This window comes from Cibotium barometz, chromosome 48, assembly GCF_041138505.1.
Source record: "Cibotium barometz isolate CiBa-2024 chromosome 48, ASM4113850v1, whole genome shotgun sequence".
NCBI lineage: Eukaryota > Viridiplantae > Streptophyta > Polypodiopsida > Cyatheales > Cibotiaceae > Cibotium > Cibotium barometz.
Window position 1 is genome coordinate 44,950,375 of NC_141093.1, and position 18,558 is coordinate 44,968,932.

The window sequence follows — 18,558 nt, forward strand, 5'->3', positions numbered from 1 at the left end:
GCGCGAGATAAATTGAAGAATCAACAGAAGAAAGGGAAAGGGGGTTCTGACAAGAACTCCAAGGATAACGACAAGGATAAAGACAAAAGCAAATCTTCTAAAAACAAGGACATTGAGTGTCATTATTGTGGCAAGAAGGGTCATAAATCTCCCAATGTCACAAGAAGAAGCAGGATGAAGAAGCAAAGAACTCTTCCCCTACAGCAGTGTCTCAGACCAAGAAGGATGATGGTATTCTTCTATTAACAAGTACTCGTCGTATACTTGCTTTTGTGACTTCTCAGTCGCGGTCGTGGATTGTGGATAGTAGTGCTACTACTCACATGACACCCCATCGAGATTGGTTGGAGGACTTCACTCCCAGGACAGGCGAGATCACTTTGGGTGAGTCTTCTTCCGTGCCAGTGCATGGACATGGCACCATCCCCATCTTCCGCTCTTTCGAGGACATGAGATACTTCTCTGACGTTCTGTACATTCCAGATTTGGCATTTAACCTTTTGTCAGTGAGTGCTCTTACAACTCAGGGTGCAGAGGTGATCTTCTCTCGTTATGAGATTACCATTCGTGATAAGGAGACTGGTAGCATCTTGGCTCAGGGAGTCCAAGATAGTGGTCTGTACAAGTTGACCACTCTGTTTTCTTCTAGTTCTTCTTCTGCTCTTTGGCATGCTCGGTTTGGACATTTAAGCTATCAACTTCTACAGCAAGCTTCGAAGGATGGGTTGGTTGAGGGTTTACCGATCATCAAGGCTCCATCTTCTGTTTGCTCCTCTTGTTTACAAGGGAAGCAACACCGAGCCGCCTTTCCGAAGGAGGCGACACACAGATCTTCGACATCACTTGCTCTTGTTCATGCAGACTTATGTGGTCCTATGAGTACCGCGTCTTTGAGTAAGGCATACATGCTCGTGATGGTGGATGACTTCTCCAGATATACTTGGGCTTTCTTTCTAAAGACCAGGATGACTTCTCCACATATACTTGGGCTTTCTTTCTAAAGACCAAGGATGAGGCTATTCAGCACTTTTGTGATTGGAGAGTTGAGATGGAAAAAGAGACCGGTTCCTCGGTCAAGGCTCTCGGGACCAACAAAGGGGGTGAGTTTACATCCCAAGAGTTTCAATAATATTGCAAGACCCATGGCATTCGGAGACAGCTTACTACAACATATACTCCATCACACAATGGAGTTGCATAGAGGAAGAATAGGACCATTATGGAGATGGCCTGTGCTATGCTTGAGCATTCATCATTACCTGACGTTTTTGGGCTGAGGCGGCATCTACTGCTGTCTACATTCAGAACAGGTCTCCTACTACTGCTCTTCCAGATAAAACTCCATATGAGGCTTTCCATGGTGAGAAGCCCTCTCTTGTTCATTTCCGGATATTTGGTTGTTCGGCATATGTTCATGTGCCAAAAGGAGCATCGCTCCAAGTTGGACTCGAAGTCTCAACGCATGACTTTTCTCGGATACAGCACTGTGTCCAAGGCATATCGTCTTTATGATCCTCAGGATCGGCAAAGTTGTTGTGAGCCGTGATGTGGTGTTCAACGAGACTCCTACATCTTCAGAGGGTGGGTGGTGAGCTTCCTCCGCCTCTGCCTCCTCCCTCTACTTCTGTTACACCTCGAGCTGTGGATTCTCGGTCAGATGATGATGACTCTGCTCCTCCTCCAGCAAGTCCGAGCAGATCTGTACCTGGATGGTACTATCAGACAGTTCGTGATTCTGGGTTACATGAGCTTCCTTGTGCTCCTCCTCCTGGTTCTCTCAGGCGATCTTCCAACGTTTCAGGGAAACAAATTCACAAGGGCAACATGTCCTTTATCATTCATGGTCCTTCTAATCCCACTTCTGTGGACAAGGCTCTTTTACATGAGCCTTGGCGTCGTGCTATGCAGGCAGAGCTGGATGCTATTGAACGGAATGGCACTTGGATTTTGGTGCCTAGGCCACTGCAGCGTAAGGTGATTAGTGTGCGCTAGATTTTCAAATCGAAGTTCGGAGCTGATGGCAGCTTGGACAAGCACAAGGCGAGGTCAGTTGCTAAGGGTTATGCTCAGCGCCCTGGAGTCGACTTCGATGAGACCTTCGCTCCGACAGCCCGGATGACTACCATTCGCACCGTTCTTGCTCTTGTAGGACATCATAGATGGCCCGTATTCCAGATGGACGCCAAGTCGGCTTTCCTCAATGGAGAGCTTACACAAGAGGTTTATGTTGATCACCGCCGGCATTTGTTGTTCCAGGCAAACAGGATCAAGTGCACTGGCTGAAGAAAGCTTTATATGGCCTGAAGCAGGCTCCGCGGGCTTGGTACCAGCAGATTGATGAGTTCTTTCAGAAGCTCGGCCTACACCATTCTCATGCAGATTCGAGCCTTTATATCCTCCTTGAGTGGGGGTTGATTGTTATCATTGTGGTCTATGTTGATGACCTCATCTTTACATGTTCTTATTATGTGCGGATCCGTTCAGTCATGGATGCTTTGGAGACAAAGTTTGAGATGACGGATCTTGGTCTTCTGCATTATTTTCTTGGCTTTGAGATTTGGCAGACCCCGAAGGGCATTTTTTTCTCTCAACAGAAGTACACACGAGAGATTCTTGACAGATTTCAGATGAGTGGATGCAAACCAGTATCTTCTCCTATGGATACTAGTGAGAAGCTTTCTCTACTTGATGCTTCTCCAGGGATTAATCAAGGACAGTATCGGGTTCTCGTCGGTTGTTTGGTTTGGTTGGCCTACTCCCAATTGGACGTATGTTTCGCAATCAGCTTATTGAGTTCTTTCTCATCCAAACCTTGTCAGCAGCATTGGCGGTGTCCTCTCATAGTTCTTCGGTACTTGCGTGGCACTCTGGACTTTGGCATCTTCTATTGCCAAGGATGCACTCTTCTTGGATGGTCTGATTCAGATTGGGCTGGAGATCCAGATACTCGACGTTCGACCACTGGTTGTGTTTTTTCACTTGGGTCTAGAGCCATTTCATGGAGCCGTAAAAAGCAGCCTACTATGGCGCTTTCCTCTACAGAGACGGAGTATCGTGCGGTTTGTTATGCTGCATGTGAGGCAATTTGGTTGCGGAGATTACTGGAGGAGCTTGGCTGTCCTCCTACCGGATCTACTCTTCTTTGGTGTGACGATCAAAGTTGCATCGCCATCACTAAGAACCCTGTGTTTCATGCTCGTACGAAACACATTGAGATACAGTATCACTATGTTCGTGAATGGGTTCTTTTGCTGGAGATTTGCGTTTGGAGTATTGTCCTTCAGCAGAGAATGCTGCAGATTTGTTCCCAAGCCGGTTTCTCAGGCTTCCTTGGCTCCTCATCTTCGGCTTCTCAAAGTATGTTCAGCATCTAGTGCTGAGAGAGGATGTTAGCGCATTCATCCCCAGTTTCTGCCCATGTTTGGTGTCCTTTTGGTCCCTTTTTCATGGCCCTTGGTTGTGGGTTGGCCACCCCTTATTTGTATATTTTTCTAGGATTTTTCCTAGCCTGGATGTATTTTCCCAATCGGCCAGCTTTATCATGTCCAGCCGGCCAGCCCTTCCTACCTATAAATAGGTGGGCTGGCCTCTTACTTTTCCATCTTGCCTAGTCTTTCTTTTGCTCCCTCACTTATGAGACTATTTCTGTCTCTTGCTTGGGACTTTATCACTTCAGTATATTCAGCATAGGTGCTCCATATCTCTCTCTCTCTCTCTCTCTCTCTCTCTCTCTCTCTCTCTCTCTCTCTCTCTCTCTCTCTCTCTCTCTTGCACTCTCTACTCAGTACACTCTAGTGCTTATTTGCTTCCACTCTGTGCACTCTTTCAGATGTCTCCCTCAACAATCCTCACCTGGTGGTACCCACTCTTCAAATATAGTTTCGAAAACATCTTGGCTCCAGCCTCTTGAGAATATAATCCAAGGCATCGAGAACTTACTCTTGATAGTCAGCTTATTGAATGCAGGATAATCGACACACAATCAAGAACCATCTTTATTCCTGACAAACATGATCGGTGCTGCAAAAGGTGACACACTTACGCATATGAAACCAGATTGCAACAGTTCTTGGAGTTGGCGGTCCAACTCCGATTCCATTGCCTTGAACACACGGTATGGAAACTTACTCGAGCGATCCAAGCCTAGGAGGAGGTCTATCTTGTGGTCCTCCAATCTAGACAGGGGAAGCTAGGGAGGGAGATTGTCCTGAAGAAAAATCTCCTAGAACTTGTCACGAAGAGCCTGGTACTTCTCTGAAGCACTGGCCACCATCTAGGCAGTTTGGATGTATATCATCGCACATTGTGTTCCTTCCCTAATTTCTCGTTTAGCCAGCAAGTGGCTTATGAGAGGAAAGTTCGGGATTCCAAGCTCACACTTAATGGTCACTGGGGCTTTGGACACACTCCAGATAATCCGAAAAGAGTGCCTATCCCAATCGATATCTGGGTAGAGCCTGGAACTAAATTCCCAAAATTATATCTACTCCTACAAGAGGGGCAACCATAAAATCTCACACAAACTCTATGCCCTGAATCACTAGTTTAGCACCTTGAGCTTCAAACTTGATGCTCGTTGTCATTCATGTGCTAAAACCCTCAACTTTCTTGTCTGCCCAAGTCGGGACGAAACGGGCTCGCCAAGCGGCCTGTTCGGTGACCACATCCTCTGTGGAGCCGCTGTCAAACAAAACGACAACTCTCTGGCCACCTACGTAGCCAAAGGTCTTGAGCAATTCATTGCACTCATACTCCTGGTCTTGGGCGCCCTTCTACTTATCTTCGAGCTCCAAGCTAACAATTGCACCAACCGAAGCACTAGGATCTGAAGAACTAGGGACAACTGTTGGGGTCTGTGGGGAGGTGGGCTCACCACGGAAGCCGTGGAGGCTAGGGTGGTTGTCTATGGAGTGGTAATCTCCTTTGGACAATCCTGAGAAGTGTGTCCTTTTGTGTGACAAAAGAAACACCTACCCTCCTCCTTGTACTGAGCTGTCTCCTCAACACTCAATTTCCCACTGGTCTTGCCTACCTGAGCTTTCTGGTCTAGAGTAAGCTTGGGCACATTGGTCGAGTTCTTGGAGCCAGAGGCTCCCGTGCTCTATCCTGGGGAACACCCCGTCTAGTTCTAGCCTTTTTTCCTGAGGCGGTTGCCTTGGAAGTAGCAAGCTAAGAAGTCTTGGGCTTTCCACCATTTTGGTTCATTTCAGCACTCTGCGCAGGTGAGAGTGCATCCTCAAAGATGGCTGGCCTAAACATATGCACCCTCCACTGGATTTGCGTGTCAAGACCATAAAGGAACTGCCCTTTCTTGTCCTTGTCAAATATACCCGATTGCAAACATAAGTTCAAAATCTTATTCGCAAACAGGAGGACTAATTGCGCGTTTTGACGCACCCCCCTAAGATCATCTTCGAGTCACTCAAGGTAATGGGGCAGTAGAAACCGCCGCTTAAGGTTGAGGACAAAACTCATCCCAAACATAATCTGCCACACCTAATCTCGTGTGGGCATGAGCCCACTCGGTCCACCAAGAAATGGCCACACCTTCCAAGTACCAACTAGCCAAGATCACTCTGTCAGTATCGCAGCAAAATAAGCTTCAAATTGATGCAACCAAGAATAAAGAGTTGTGTGGTCGAGTTTACCATTATACTTACTAAATCTCATTTTCTCGAGAAAATGACTGGAGGAAGCCATTGGTGTCATTCTTCCGTCCAAAGCCACAAGATATCTTTCATGTTCCACGCATTGCTTGGCGTCGTCTTGTGCAAAAGCACGAGATACTGCTGCGCAGTCTTCTATCATTCAAATCTCCATTGCTCGCATCTGCAACTCGAGCGTCGAACCCGGCTATGCTCGTAACCGTTCAAAAGGGTCATTCGGTAGAGGGTCTGCTGTCGGGATCTGAAAAACGGAAGGAGAGGAAAGAGGAGACGGAGAAAAGCGGCTGGAAAACGGGTGCGCTCTTCCAAGGCTAAGATCTGCGCCTCCTACTTTTCCAATTTGGTGCTGTGTTCTGCGATTGCTTGCATTATCTACTAGAACATGTCCTGCACACTCATGTTGGCCACCCTCGAAGGACTGCCTGGTGCACTTTGTTTCGAAGCTCGTTGTTCTCTCTTTGTCAAAGCTCGCCATAGCAAGAAAAAGCATTGCTTTCTGGAGCATAATCCAACCATCCACTATGCGTGTGGGAGACTTTCGAAGGCTTCCGGAGACTAAAAACCAACCATCCTTCTAGGGACAAGAGTCACACTGAAAGGGGTGGTCCGCCGGAGTGTAGAAACCAACCACATAAGCAAGAAAAAAAATAATCTTTCGTTTTTTCTAGTTTTCTGGCTAAATCTTCACACTTGAAGAAGGCTCTGATACCAATGTAACATGCGGAAGCTTGGTGGAAGAATCGGTAACTTCAATGCTCAGAATTCAGCAATCACTCACGATGAATACAACGCACAACATAGAAGAAGATGTGCAGAGAATAGAGAGAGAGAGAAAGAAAGACAGTTATATTAACGTCTTCGGAAGACCCCAAGGGCCTATGAGACCAAAAGTAATACAATGGTATACCATGGGTATACTGAGCCATGGAAAACTGAAAGAAAAAGTAAAATGAAAACATGTGACAGTACATGTGATCAACAAATGATCCTGTGTAGAGTGAGATATGTTGTGATCAGCTAATGTCGATACCCACCTCGGCCAGAACCGATCAAATGGTGGAGTAAATGTTATGCCTCTATGATGGAAGTGTGACATGTCAGCGGAGAACCTCACGAATCTGTCTCTGAGAGAGAGAAGAGGACACAGTATGGGGTCCCGAATACCCTCTGTAGGGCCCCCACTACGAATGGTGTATTTGTTTTATTAGAACAATCTGAAAATAAAGACTGGTTCTGGACCTGCACTTTTCACCTTGGCTGGAGGACTTCCCCTTGGCTGTCCTAGCCCTTGGAATGCAGCAACCTTTGTGAATTACGAGATACTATGACTGAATTCACAAGAAAGCACAGACCAGTGTCACACAGGAAGAAGAAGAAACCCCCCAAGAAGATGCAAACTTTGTAGAGTATGAAGACTCATGGGCCTTTTAAAGGTCTACTACATACAAGGTGCCTTGACTACCATTGTACTCTACTCCATACACAACTTCTAGTGAAACTATGTCATAGGCATAGATTTATCCAAATGAGGTGTGTACTAGGATAATGCGTGGGGAGAGGTGTTGGAGAACAAACCTTATCCAAGTACAAAAAGATAAGGTGTGCGAATAGCCTCTCAAAGGGCTACATGTGTATGTGTGTGTTAACCCACTCTTAGAGTCGATCACTAAAATATTTAGATAGTATACCCGTAATGACCTAAGCAATGATGTCATACAAGAGAGGCTCTAAGCCTATAAAAGCATTGTGTACTTAATTGAATAATCAAAACACAAGTCACATCATTGAGTTATGCAATCTCTCTCTCTTTGAACATTCTCTCTCTCTCTCTCTCTCTCTCTCTCTCTCTCTCTCTCTCTCTCTCTCTTTGTTCATCAAATGCCATAGCCATGTTTTGCTTCAAGTCTCCATAGCTTCCATTAATGTTCTCCAAAGTCTGATTAGTACGCTCAATTTGACCATCACTCTTTGGACGATCAGAGAAAACCTTGCTTTACCTAGTTTCCAATTTAGCGAGTACCGCTCACCAAAATCCTCTAGTGAACTTAGGGTTACGATCACTAACAATCTCTTTAGGCAAAACCATAAAGCTTGTATAACTATTCTACGAGATAAGCAGTTAGTTTATGGCTCTTAGTCGTAGGCCATGTTGTGAGAAGCCTAGCCATCTTCGTCAGCCTCCACGACTACCCATATAACATCATGTCTCCGATCCATTCAGGTAACCCAACAATAAAATCCATTGAGATACTTTACCACTTGGCGTCGTGTATCTCTAGAGGATGAAGTAAACCACCATGCCTAAGGCAATCAGCCTCAGGCATGGTGGTTTGAGATACTTTGCCACTTGGCCTCTAGTATCTCTAGAGGATGAAGTAAACCACCATGCCTAAGGCGATCAGCCTTACTCACTTGGCACTGGCTACACTTCTTTACATAATCCCCACATAGGACGGCATCTTTTCCCAATTAAAAAATCATACCATCAACTAAATTATCACCGTCATGAAGATAACACTTCAATCGACTCACATGAAATATTGGGTGGACACGATAGTCTTGTGGTAAGTCTAACTTATAAGCCACTTCTCCGATTCGTTTCAAAATCTTCCATGGCCCACAATATCTAGGCAAAAACTTAGTAGATATACCCGCACGAAGCGTCTCAATCCTCCGAGGAACAAGTAGAAACACTTTCTCCCCCTCTTGAAAAGAATGAGCTATCCGCTTGGGATTAGCATACTTAACTGCTCGATCCATAGCCAGACAGATATAATCTCGAGCTCAAGCTAAATTTAACTGCATCTGAGACAGAAACTCAGCTACACTCGGTGTCTTCTAAGGTAATCTAATTGTACCTGGCATCATACCCATAATTCAATTCAAATGGAGAAAAGTTTGCAGAGGAATGCTTGCACAAATTATACGCAAACTCCAATAAAGGTAAATACTTTTCCCAAACAGTCTGTCATTATCCGACATAAGCTATTAAAATATCCTCCAAGATTTGGTTTAGACGCTCGGTCTGACCAATCAATCTGTGGATGATCACCGCTACTCATGCAGAGATGCGTGCCAAGTTTACTAAAAACATGTTGCCAAAAATTAATTGTAAACTGCGGATCTCTGTCCGACACAAAGGATTCTAGCAAGCCATGTAATCTAAACACGTTGAAGCTCCGCAAGTAGTGGAATTATTTGCTCACAATAGGAACAAAATGTACCATCTTAGATAATCTATCCACAATAACAAAGATAGCATTATAATCTTTTCTCGTTCTGGGTAAACCCATAATGAAATCCATAGAAATACTCTGCCATTTCCTGTTTGCTATAGGTAGCGGATGTAATGATCCGGGCAACTTCACACTTTTGAATTCAGTAACCTGACACTATAAACAATGTGTCACATAATGATTAATATGTTTCTTTAATTGTGGCCACTCACCAATGGAAACGTTTAATGAGCTCAATGGTTTTCTTAATTCCCACGTGTTCCACGCATTACTAGCATGTAAATCCCACACATCCGTGTACTACGAACAAAGTTGAAGCTTTGCAAGTAGCATAATTATTTATTGCCAATGTGTTTAGATTACATGGCTTGCCAGAATCCATTGTGTCGAATAGAGATCCGTGGTTTACAGGTAATTTTTGGCAACATGTTTTTAGTAAACTTGGCACACAACTCTACATGAGTCGCAGTGATGTGCAATAATATGCCACCATTGGTTTTCCCATAACACCTTCGTGTCCCACGCATTACTGGCGTGTAAATCTTACGTATCAGTGTGTACGGTACCATGTGTTGCTGCGTGTAAGGGTCGTAGCAAAGAGACATGGTAGGAGGGAGAGAGACAGAGAGAAAGAGAGTTGGTAGAAAGGAGAGAGATAGCAAGAGAGAGTGAGAGGAGAGAGAAAAAAGAAAGAAGGGGGGAGGAGAGAGAGAGAGAGAGATGGTACGACGGAGTGTGAAGGTTTTCAATGAAAAGGTTGCCAAGAAGGGAAGGATGACAGATATGGGAGACCATATGTGGAGACAGGGGATGATGACAGTCATCCAGTGTCAGAAGTTGGAATCCCATCATCAAGATTAGCAGGAGGGGATGTCATGTGCATTCAGATGGGCATGGCTAATCCCTGATTTACAGCAAATAAAATGTTATTTGCAGCAGTGGCAGCTATCACAGGCATGGAAGGCGTGGTGAGTGGATCAAGACCCTGTTGGCCAATAGATTGAGTATCTGTCTGATGGTGTCGGTAGCGAATGATTTATGAATGTCCATGGACCTCGCCGACACCAGGTCGGCCAGTTTATTATCCCTTCTAAGGCCTATAAAAGGCATCGCTTTGCTCATAGTAGATCATCTGACTCTCTACAAAGCTTGGGTCACATTAGCATAGGTAGGATAGGGTTTTCCACCTTTTTGGGGCATGCCTATGGCTGCCAAAAAACATGTACCTTTTGTACTATATGAATATACTCAAAATACAGCCATCTCTCTCTCTCTATTCTCTATCTATGTTGCTTGTTCTTGCGTCAAGTGTTCCTATGCAATGCTTAGGGCTGAAAGAAGACTACCCAACGCTTCCGCATGTGACAGCCAAGCCCCTGAAGAGAAGGATAGAGGTCAATTGATATCTCAGCTACCAACAGGGTATTAACCTCTGAAATCCGACTAAGGGGCATCTACAACCCGTTTGCTAGACAACTTGCGATATCGTACCTCAAGATCAAACTCTTGCATGAGTTCAACTCACCTCGCTTTGTGACCGCACAAATCGCCTTGGTCACAAATATACTTTAAGGAATGACGGTCAGTCCACGCAACAAACTTGGAACCGTAAAGATTATGTCCTCACTTCTTCAAGGCATGGATGATTGAAATCAAGTCCTCCTGCATCCTGCATCTCAGCCTCAATGGGCTTCTTGCTCTCAAAGGCAACAGGCAAACCATCATGGAAAAGAGCTGCCCTTGTGGCAAAATCACTACCATCCATCTCTACCACAAACGCCTTGCTAGGATCCACTAAATGCAACATAGGTGCCGTGGTCACCAACTCTTTCAAAGCCTCAAAGCTCCTATTAAGGACTTCATTCCAAATAACCAAAGGACAATTCTTGCCCTTCTTTTTCATCTCTCCCTTTAGGAGTCATGTCAATGGTGTAGCCACCTTGGCATAATTTCAAACAAACTTCTGAAAGAAGCCAGTAGAAGCCAAAAAGGATTTCACATGTTGTATAGTCCGCGGCACCGGCCACTCAAGAACCTCTCACTTTGTCTAAGTCAACACGTATACCATCCTGAGTGATGATATGATCCAAATAAAAGAGTTATGTTTTGAAAAAGATGCACTTGGATTCCTTTCCGTAGAGCTTCTCTTGTCTCAATATCTACAAGACAATCCTGAGATGCAACACATGCTCATGCAATGACTTACTATAAATAAGTATGTTATCAAGGAATACCACGACAAACTTTTCCAGATATGGACGAAGTAAATCATTCATCATCAGCTGGGAAGTAACTAGAGCATTTGTCAATTCAAATGGCAAGACCAAAAAATCATAGTGACTATACCGAGTACGAAAACCAGTCTTCATCGGTACATCCTTAGATCGATCTTGATCTAATGATACCCCGACCTCAAATCAATTTTCGTGAAGTACTTTGCTCCCCGAAACCAATCCATGAGATCATCCATGCGTGGTAATGGATACCCATTCTTAATTGTGAGTTTGTTAAGGCTTAAGCCCTTGTATTAACACAGAAGCACATCGTGCCGTCCTTTTTCGTCGACAAAAGCACCAGTGTCCCCCATTGAGACTTACTCAGCCGTACAAGCCCCCTCTCAAGAGAGTCTTGTAGTTGCATGAGAGAGAGAGAGAGAGAGAGAGAGAGAGAGATGACAAAGCTCGAGAGAGAGATTGCACAACTCAAATGATACTCCATGTTATGATAGAACCATTACATGCTTTTATAGGCATCAAGCCTTATCTTTTGACCTAGACTTTAATAAGGCCTTATCTTTTGACCTAGACTTTAATAAGGATTGTTCACACCAACTAACTCCGAAATACCCAATAGTATCCTGACACCCGCAAGTTAGGCTTACCAAGCGGGCCAAAGGACAACACAGCCATACTAAGGAGACATCAAGGCACCAGCTGGGATCCTAGCCAAGCTCACTCGCGAGTCACAGCTCTAGTCTCTCACATGCTGAGACCACTTGCATCTCATCATCAAGCTACCTCACAGAAGACTTGGTAAATTAACCACGAGTGAGATTCACAGGGCAGATTAGTGAACAACGGCTGCACATTTCAGACCTGTTTCAAAAACACTAGAGGCCCCAAAGGATTAGGCATGTGATCCGTTAGGGATGACATTAAACCCTCTCTCTTTCTTCCGGCAAGAGATCAACCACAGCATCCCTCTTGACCTGGCTCACCTTCACACGAGGGGGACATGGCTGTCTCCGCCAGACTCCCAGAACTTCCGACAAAGCTGCAGTTTTATAGAGAGCACTTCTTGAGACTCGCAAAGGATGGTCTCATTGAGAAACCTGGAAACCTACACAGATACATGTCCCATGCCATGAGAATTTCCAATGGTCAGTTGAGGGTGTCCTCTCACTGCCTTCAGATAGAAACTGGGATTGCAAAGGACATACTGCAAGAGGCGAGGATATGCAGACTATGGATCACAAGGAGATATAGACTGAGAAGCACTACTCAGTGTATTATGAGATACGGGGAAAATTTCCGTGTCTCTTCAAGAAGAGATTTGGCCCTCTCACCCACGTGATGCGCTACCAAGATCAGAGATGTTTGGGCCTCTACTTACATACAGAGGGTACAGACAGGGAGACAGGATCATCATGATACTACTCAGACATCCATCACAGACTTCTTTGGTGCCTCCATGTGACTGATGGATACTCAGCCCACGCGACATCTAAGGGAACAGAGAGATCTTAAGACGGGACACCCACATGGAGTTATCAAGGGTTGGGCACAGTCCCTTCATAGAGCTAGACATACAGCCCTCAAGATCCATGACTCAAATGACATATAGGGGCACCGCCACCAACATTCAACATTGCCTCCCTGTATGCGGTCATAGAGGATGACATGATGCGCCTGACTGGTTTCACTAGCCTTATTACTCATTGTACAAACAGGATGTGGGCCTATCTACTTTGGCTTTTTATGTTTCCTTTTGAGTTTACACATGGAACATATGTAACACTTTTGGTTTCAAGGACCCACTGGATCTTTAGTAGATGTTAATAACATCTCTTTCTCTTCTCTCTCTCTCTCTCTCTCTCTCTCTCTCTCTCTCGATCTGGACGACCCTATCAGACTACAGGAGCTGGACATCACTGACACAGGGCTGCAGAGATCATCACAGGACCGTGAGGAGGTTAAGGTGTATGGGAGATATTTCTTAGGGCTGGGAGCTGCACATAATCTCGTTATCTATAACAGGATGTCCCAATGGCCCTCCTCCGACGCTCTCACCTCTTTCCCTCACTCGAGAGGTACTAGCACCGTGGACTACCTTATGGGATCTCCGGCTTTGGCACACCTTCTCCCCGACTTCTCCATCCCACCACCCCCCTTTGAAGCTAACCATGCCTACCTCTCTTTCACTCTTATCTGCACACAACCCGTCCCTCCACCACCACCCCCCATCTCACATTACACCCAAGTCCTTTTTGATCACGAGCTTGACCTTGTTTACTCCAACCACATCTACCGCCAACTCCAGGATGTGGATCCTACTGTCCCCCTATCCACCCTCACATCACAACTCACCACCATACTCCACACATCCGCCACCACTTCTTTCATTTGCATGCGGGGGTCTACCACCAAGCCACCTTGTGGTTCCATGCCCCATAACTGTTGGTATGATGACGAATGCCGGGTCACACGCTCCCGTCTTAAGCATGAGGTATGGATTGGGCAAATCATGAAGCACCAAGCACAACGGATTTCTCAACGGCTCACCCAACACAAGAAACGGGAGTTCTATGCTCGCAAAGAGGATAAGTTATACCGACTTTTCTTAGGGCCGAACTGCAAAGAGGCCTAGAGGAAACTCCGAGAACATCGCCCCCCACACCTATCACCTGCCCGGACACATGGCACTCTTATGCACGCTCCCTCTATCATATCCTGCATCATCCACCCCTACCCCCACCACCAGATCCCCATCCCACGGGCCATTTGTAGAATACATAATGGGCGAGCCCAAGATCATGAGGGACTCACGTACATCTCGCATGCAGATGATACCCAGGCACAACTACTAGCCTACATGTTCAATAGAGCCCTTTGTGACGGATTTCCACCCTCTTGGTCCACCAACACCATCACCCCCATCCTCAAAGCCGGATATCCACTTGATCCTAATAATTACAGGACGATCATGATCACACATTGGCCAAACTCTATGGATCAGTGCTAGAGACGAAGCTCGATTCATTTGCAGAGAGCCAGGGATGCAGAGCTTTAGGACAGGCTGGCTTTCGGAGGAGCTACTCTACCCTTGACCACATCTTCACCCTCCGTGCCATCATCAAGGAGGGTAGAGCACGACATCAGAGGATTTACTGCTGCTTTGTGGATTTTTGCAAAGCTTTTGATATTGTACCCCGAGCCCGCCTCCTACACCGTGTACAGGAGATAGGAGTCCCATCTGACATGGTTTGGAGCATCTTCGCCCTCTATGAGTCTGTCACTAAACGTCGTGAGGGATTTGGTCCATTCTCCAAGATCATTGACTTCCAGGAGCAACGTTGCCTAGGCCTCTTCCTGCTTGAGCTCCGCAAACACAGGGACACTTTCTTGAGAGAGCTTCGGCCCCAAACACCCCAACCCCCTCCCTCGCCAACCAACCATCACCAGTTTTTTCCGAACCCAAGAGGTGGAGGACACCGATATAGTGGATCTTGTGGACCCTCCTCGAGCTACTCCGGACCTACCTCACCTGAGAGGAGTTACCTTGGACCGGGCCTCCGCACTCCAACGTGCCCAACGCCCCCAGCCATCGGCCACGATCCCCTCATCAGCTCCAGATCCAGGACATGCTCTACCACCATCAAGCTACCTTTCCACGTGACATAGCTGAGGAAAACCTCTCGGCCATACTCATTAGCCCCATGCTTGATATTTTGGAGAGTGGTATACCATCTACTGGGAGCTGATGCTTCTCTCATGTTTCTATGTTCTCAGTATTCCATGATGAGTTTCCATGGACAGTTTTGTATCACCCCAGTGAGATAGCTAGGTTTATGTTTTGTTTCTGTTTTATTTTCCATTCCATGTTGAGATATGCCATGGACATTATTGTATCACTTTGGTCTCATACGCCCATTGGGTCTTTAGTAGATGCTTAATATATCTTTCTTTCTTTCTCTCTCTCTCTCATAGCAAATGCCCCTCTATTAGTTAGAGTTATGTCATCAAAGAGAGGCTATCCTGAGGCCCCAGACAAGAGGCCAGGATCGGCAGGATACCACTCAGCTATCCACCACCACTGACTTCTTTGGACCCCACAAGATGGGTGTGACAAATTCTCGGCCCAAAGGGGACCGAGATATCATCAAAGGGACACGATGTGCTCACTAGGAGAGTACCCCCCCCCCCCCCCCCCCCGACCCACCCGGCCCGAGACTTGCTAGCATCCCGTATACGTGGAGTTATCCAAGATCAGGCATTATCCTTTGAGAGAGCTGGACATCCTCGCCCTCTGAGATCTAAGCCCTCTTCCTGTCAGTTCCAGATTCAGGATATACTCCAGAGCCAAAGAACAGCCCTGCCCAAGTGGTGGACATTTCCTCCATGTATTCTGTAGTAGAGGAGGATGACACATGATGAGCACCATTGGTTACACCAAGAAGAAGAACCCTTTGGGCTTATTCTCTCTCTCTCTCTCTCTCTCTCTCTCTCTCTCTCTCTTCCACCCGCCAGCTCCAAATCCCGAACTTGCTTCGGCGACATAGAGAGACATCACCACAGGTAGTGGATATTGAGGCCGTACTCAATTCATAAGGAGGACAACACATGACGATTCTGGACACATGAGGTTCTTTTGCTTCCTACTCTATAGTGCATACAAGACCTTGGTACGTTGGCCCTATTTTTCTTTCCACAGCTAGTTTTTTTCCTTTTTCAAGTTGTCTTGACATCCAGTTTACATCTTTTTGGTCTCATGGACCCATCGGATCTTTTGTGGACATTATCAACATCTTTCTTTCTCTCAAATAGTAACTCCTGGCTTACGTCGAAGCATTCATATTATTATGTCCAATTGGCTATTGATCTTCAAACACAAGAACTAAAATATTTTTCAAAAGGAAAGCCATTCAAAGAATTTGAGACCACTTTAGGTCTATTTTTCTTCCATCCAGATGAATTTCAAAAATATCAAATAACACAGGTGAGAAGCAGTTTTTGATAAGGATGCACGTAACAGGAGGCGTTACCTTTGTCTCCTTTCTTGGCCAGCATGACTGGACCGCGTGCCCGGCGCTTCGAGACTCGAGGCTCACATATAAACTGGCTTCCAGAGCAGAACCTCACGCAGAAAAGGTCTTGAAACGACTGGCTCGAATAGAGCAAGTGCTTCTGGCTATCTTTGAAGGGAAGGCTCCGCTTCAAATGTCTCTGCCCAAGGTTTGCCCTAGGGCTAAAGCAAAGGAGCTATCCATAACACACACAGAGGACAAAAATGTCTCAGATGCTTGGATGGATGCACAAAATGGCCTAAAGAGGAGAAGTTTGAGATTCAATATACGGCAAAAAATGATGCAGAATCTGAGAATTGCCTGAGAATGGTGGCTGGGAGCACAGCAGGAGAGGGTCTTGCAGCAGATTGAAGCGAGCCTGGCGTCCACAGCAGAAGAAACTCTCATTGCTGATGATGATGATGACGACGATGAAGATGACGATGGGGATGGTGGTCCAGGAAGAAGCCGAGGATTGGCTTGCCCTTCCCTTGGTCTTCTCCCACTCGATCCCTTCAGTTGAAATTGCAAGGATATGGCAACACACCTCCACCACTAGAGGCGACCATTGGGGAGTGTTTAAACCCGCTATGTGTGTCACGAATGTAGATGCCAATGGAGACTCTTACATCGCAAGAGACGTTAGGGAATGTCTAGTTATAAGGAAGTAGCAAGTATAAATACAAAGCTCAAGCTTGGATTCAAGCTCCACGGAAGGAGATAATTCCAAGAGCATGTCTGAAGACTTGAATGGAATTCTCCGAGACTCTGAGGCCAAGAAGAAGAACCCTTTGGGGAGTATATTGTGGGAAAAATTATGGCTTGGTTTGACAAATACATAGGGTTGCTCAAGTACCTTGATGGGACATAGACATTCATTGTTAAAGGTGTTTGTGCATAGCATTTTGTACATATATGAATAAGTATAGCATTGTCCTTATGTGAGCGTGAATGTTTATGTAACTCTTCGAAGTCCATGGTAATGCCAAAAGGTCTCATATGTGTTGATACATCATTTCTAAGTGTTTGTATGGGATTTATTGGATGGTCGTGATTCTATGTATGTTCATGAGAACCAAGGATGGTGCAATGATGTTATCATGAAGATGTCGTGAGTATAATTGAATCCACGTGTATATATGTAACTTATACATCATGTGATCATAGAGTGACGTGGGTATTGCATTGTTAAGTGGGAATTTGAGGTTGCTATGTTTTAATTGGGTACTTTATGCATTTGTGTATGGTTTCTAGATTCATTCTTTCTGCTTATGTTGTCATATGCAATGTATGATTCTTTAATGATATGGAACATGTTACTCTCTCTCACATATAAGTGCAAAGCCTTTATGACAAGTGTGCCCCTCATAGATTTTAAGTAGTAAGTTTCGCACATGTGTACTTTATGCATTTATGTATGGTTTCTAGATTCATTCTTTCTGCTTATGTTGTCATATGCAATGTATGATTCTTTAATGATATGGAACATGTTACTCTCTCTCACATATAAGCGCAAAGTCTTTATGACAAGTGTGCCCCTCATAGATTTTAAGTAGTAAGTTTCGCACATGTGTGTCCCTCATAGGTTTTAAGTAGGAAGTTTCACACAAATGTGGTACTCATAGATTTTAAGTAGGAAGTTTCACACACAAGGGTGGCACTCGTAGATTTTAATGCAAGTTTCACATGAGAATTCCCTTGGGTTGAGCAAGAGCATACTATATGGACCCTAACACACCATCCACTTTGACATAAAAGCTTTGGTCATCATGAGATTTCTTCTATGGATTGGGAGAAAGCTTAACATGTGAGTTTGTCTCACCCCCCACCCCTTTTTAATATGCAAATGGAGGGTGTTATGTATGGCAACGATTCCATGAACAAGATTGTCCTATCAATTCTATTGTTACTACCCACCCCAACCTAAATTAGAAATGGATGGATAACTGTTGTTTAGAACTTACTTATTACCCAAGTTGAGCTAAGCTCCTAAGCACCACTATATATTCTATTATTACTTCCCACCCCAACCTAGGTTAGAAATGGATGGATAACTCTCATTGGGAGCTTGCTTATTTCCTGTGTTTGAGTCTACCTCTCCTAAAGCATTACTTCTATTTGGGTGCTTCCCTCTCCCTGCTCGCTCCATCACTATATGAAAGGGATACATGAATGTGTGTGTGTATATATCTATCTCTCTCTCACACTCTCTCTCTCTCACACACACACACATAATTACATATCTATATGCACACAATGTGTGTGTGTATATATCTATCTATCTCTCTCACTCTCTCTCACACACACACATAATTACATATCTATATGCACACAATGCATACATACATACATACATACATACATACATACATAC

The 18,558-nt window shown here is 45.1% G+C and overlaps 1 protein-coding gene across 1 annotated transcript in view; it reads right to left on the reverse strand.

Moving 5' to 3' along the window:
* OVA2 (tRNA synthetase class I (I, L, M and V) family protein) overlaps positions 1-16,961 on the reverse strand; it is a 153,054-nt gene extending 136,093 nt beyond the window's left edge. The window contains exons 1-2 of the mRNA XM_086785876.1: positions 16,506-16,961; positions 16,164-16,380 (exon numbers count right to left, since the gene is read on the reverse strand). Of these exons, the coding sequence (XP_086642002.1) occupies positions 16,164-16,380; positions 16,506-16,592 (304 nt within the window). The 5' untranslated portion in view covers positions 16,593-16,961. The remainder of the gene's footprint in view (positions 1-16,163; positions 16,381-16,505) is intronic.
* Between the last annotated feature and the right edge of the window lie 1,597 nt (positions 16,962-18,558).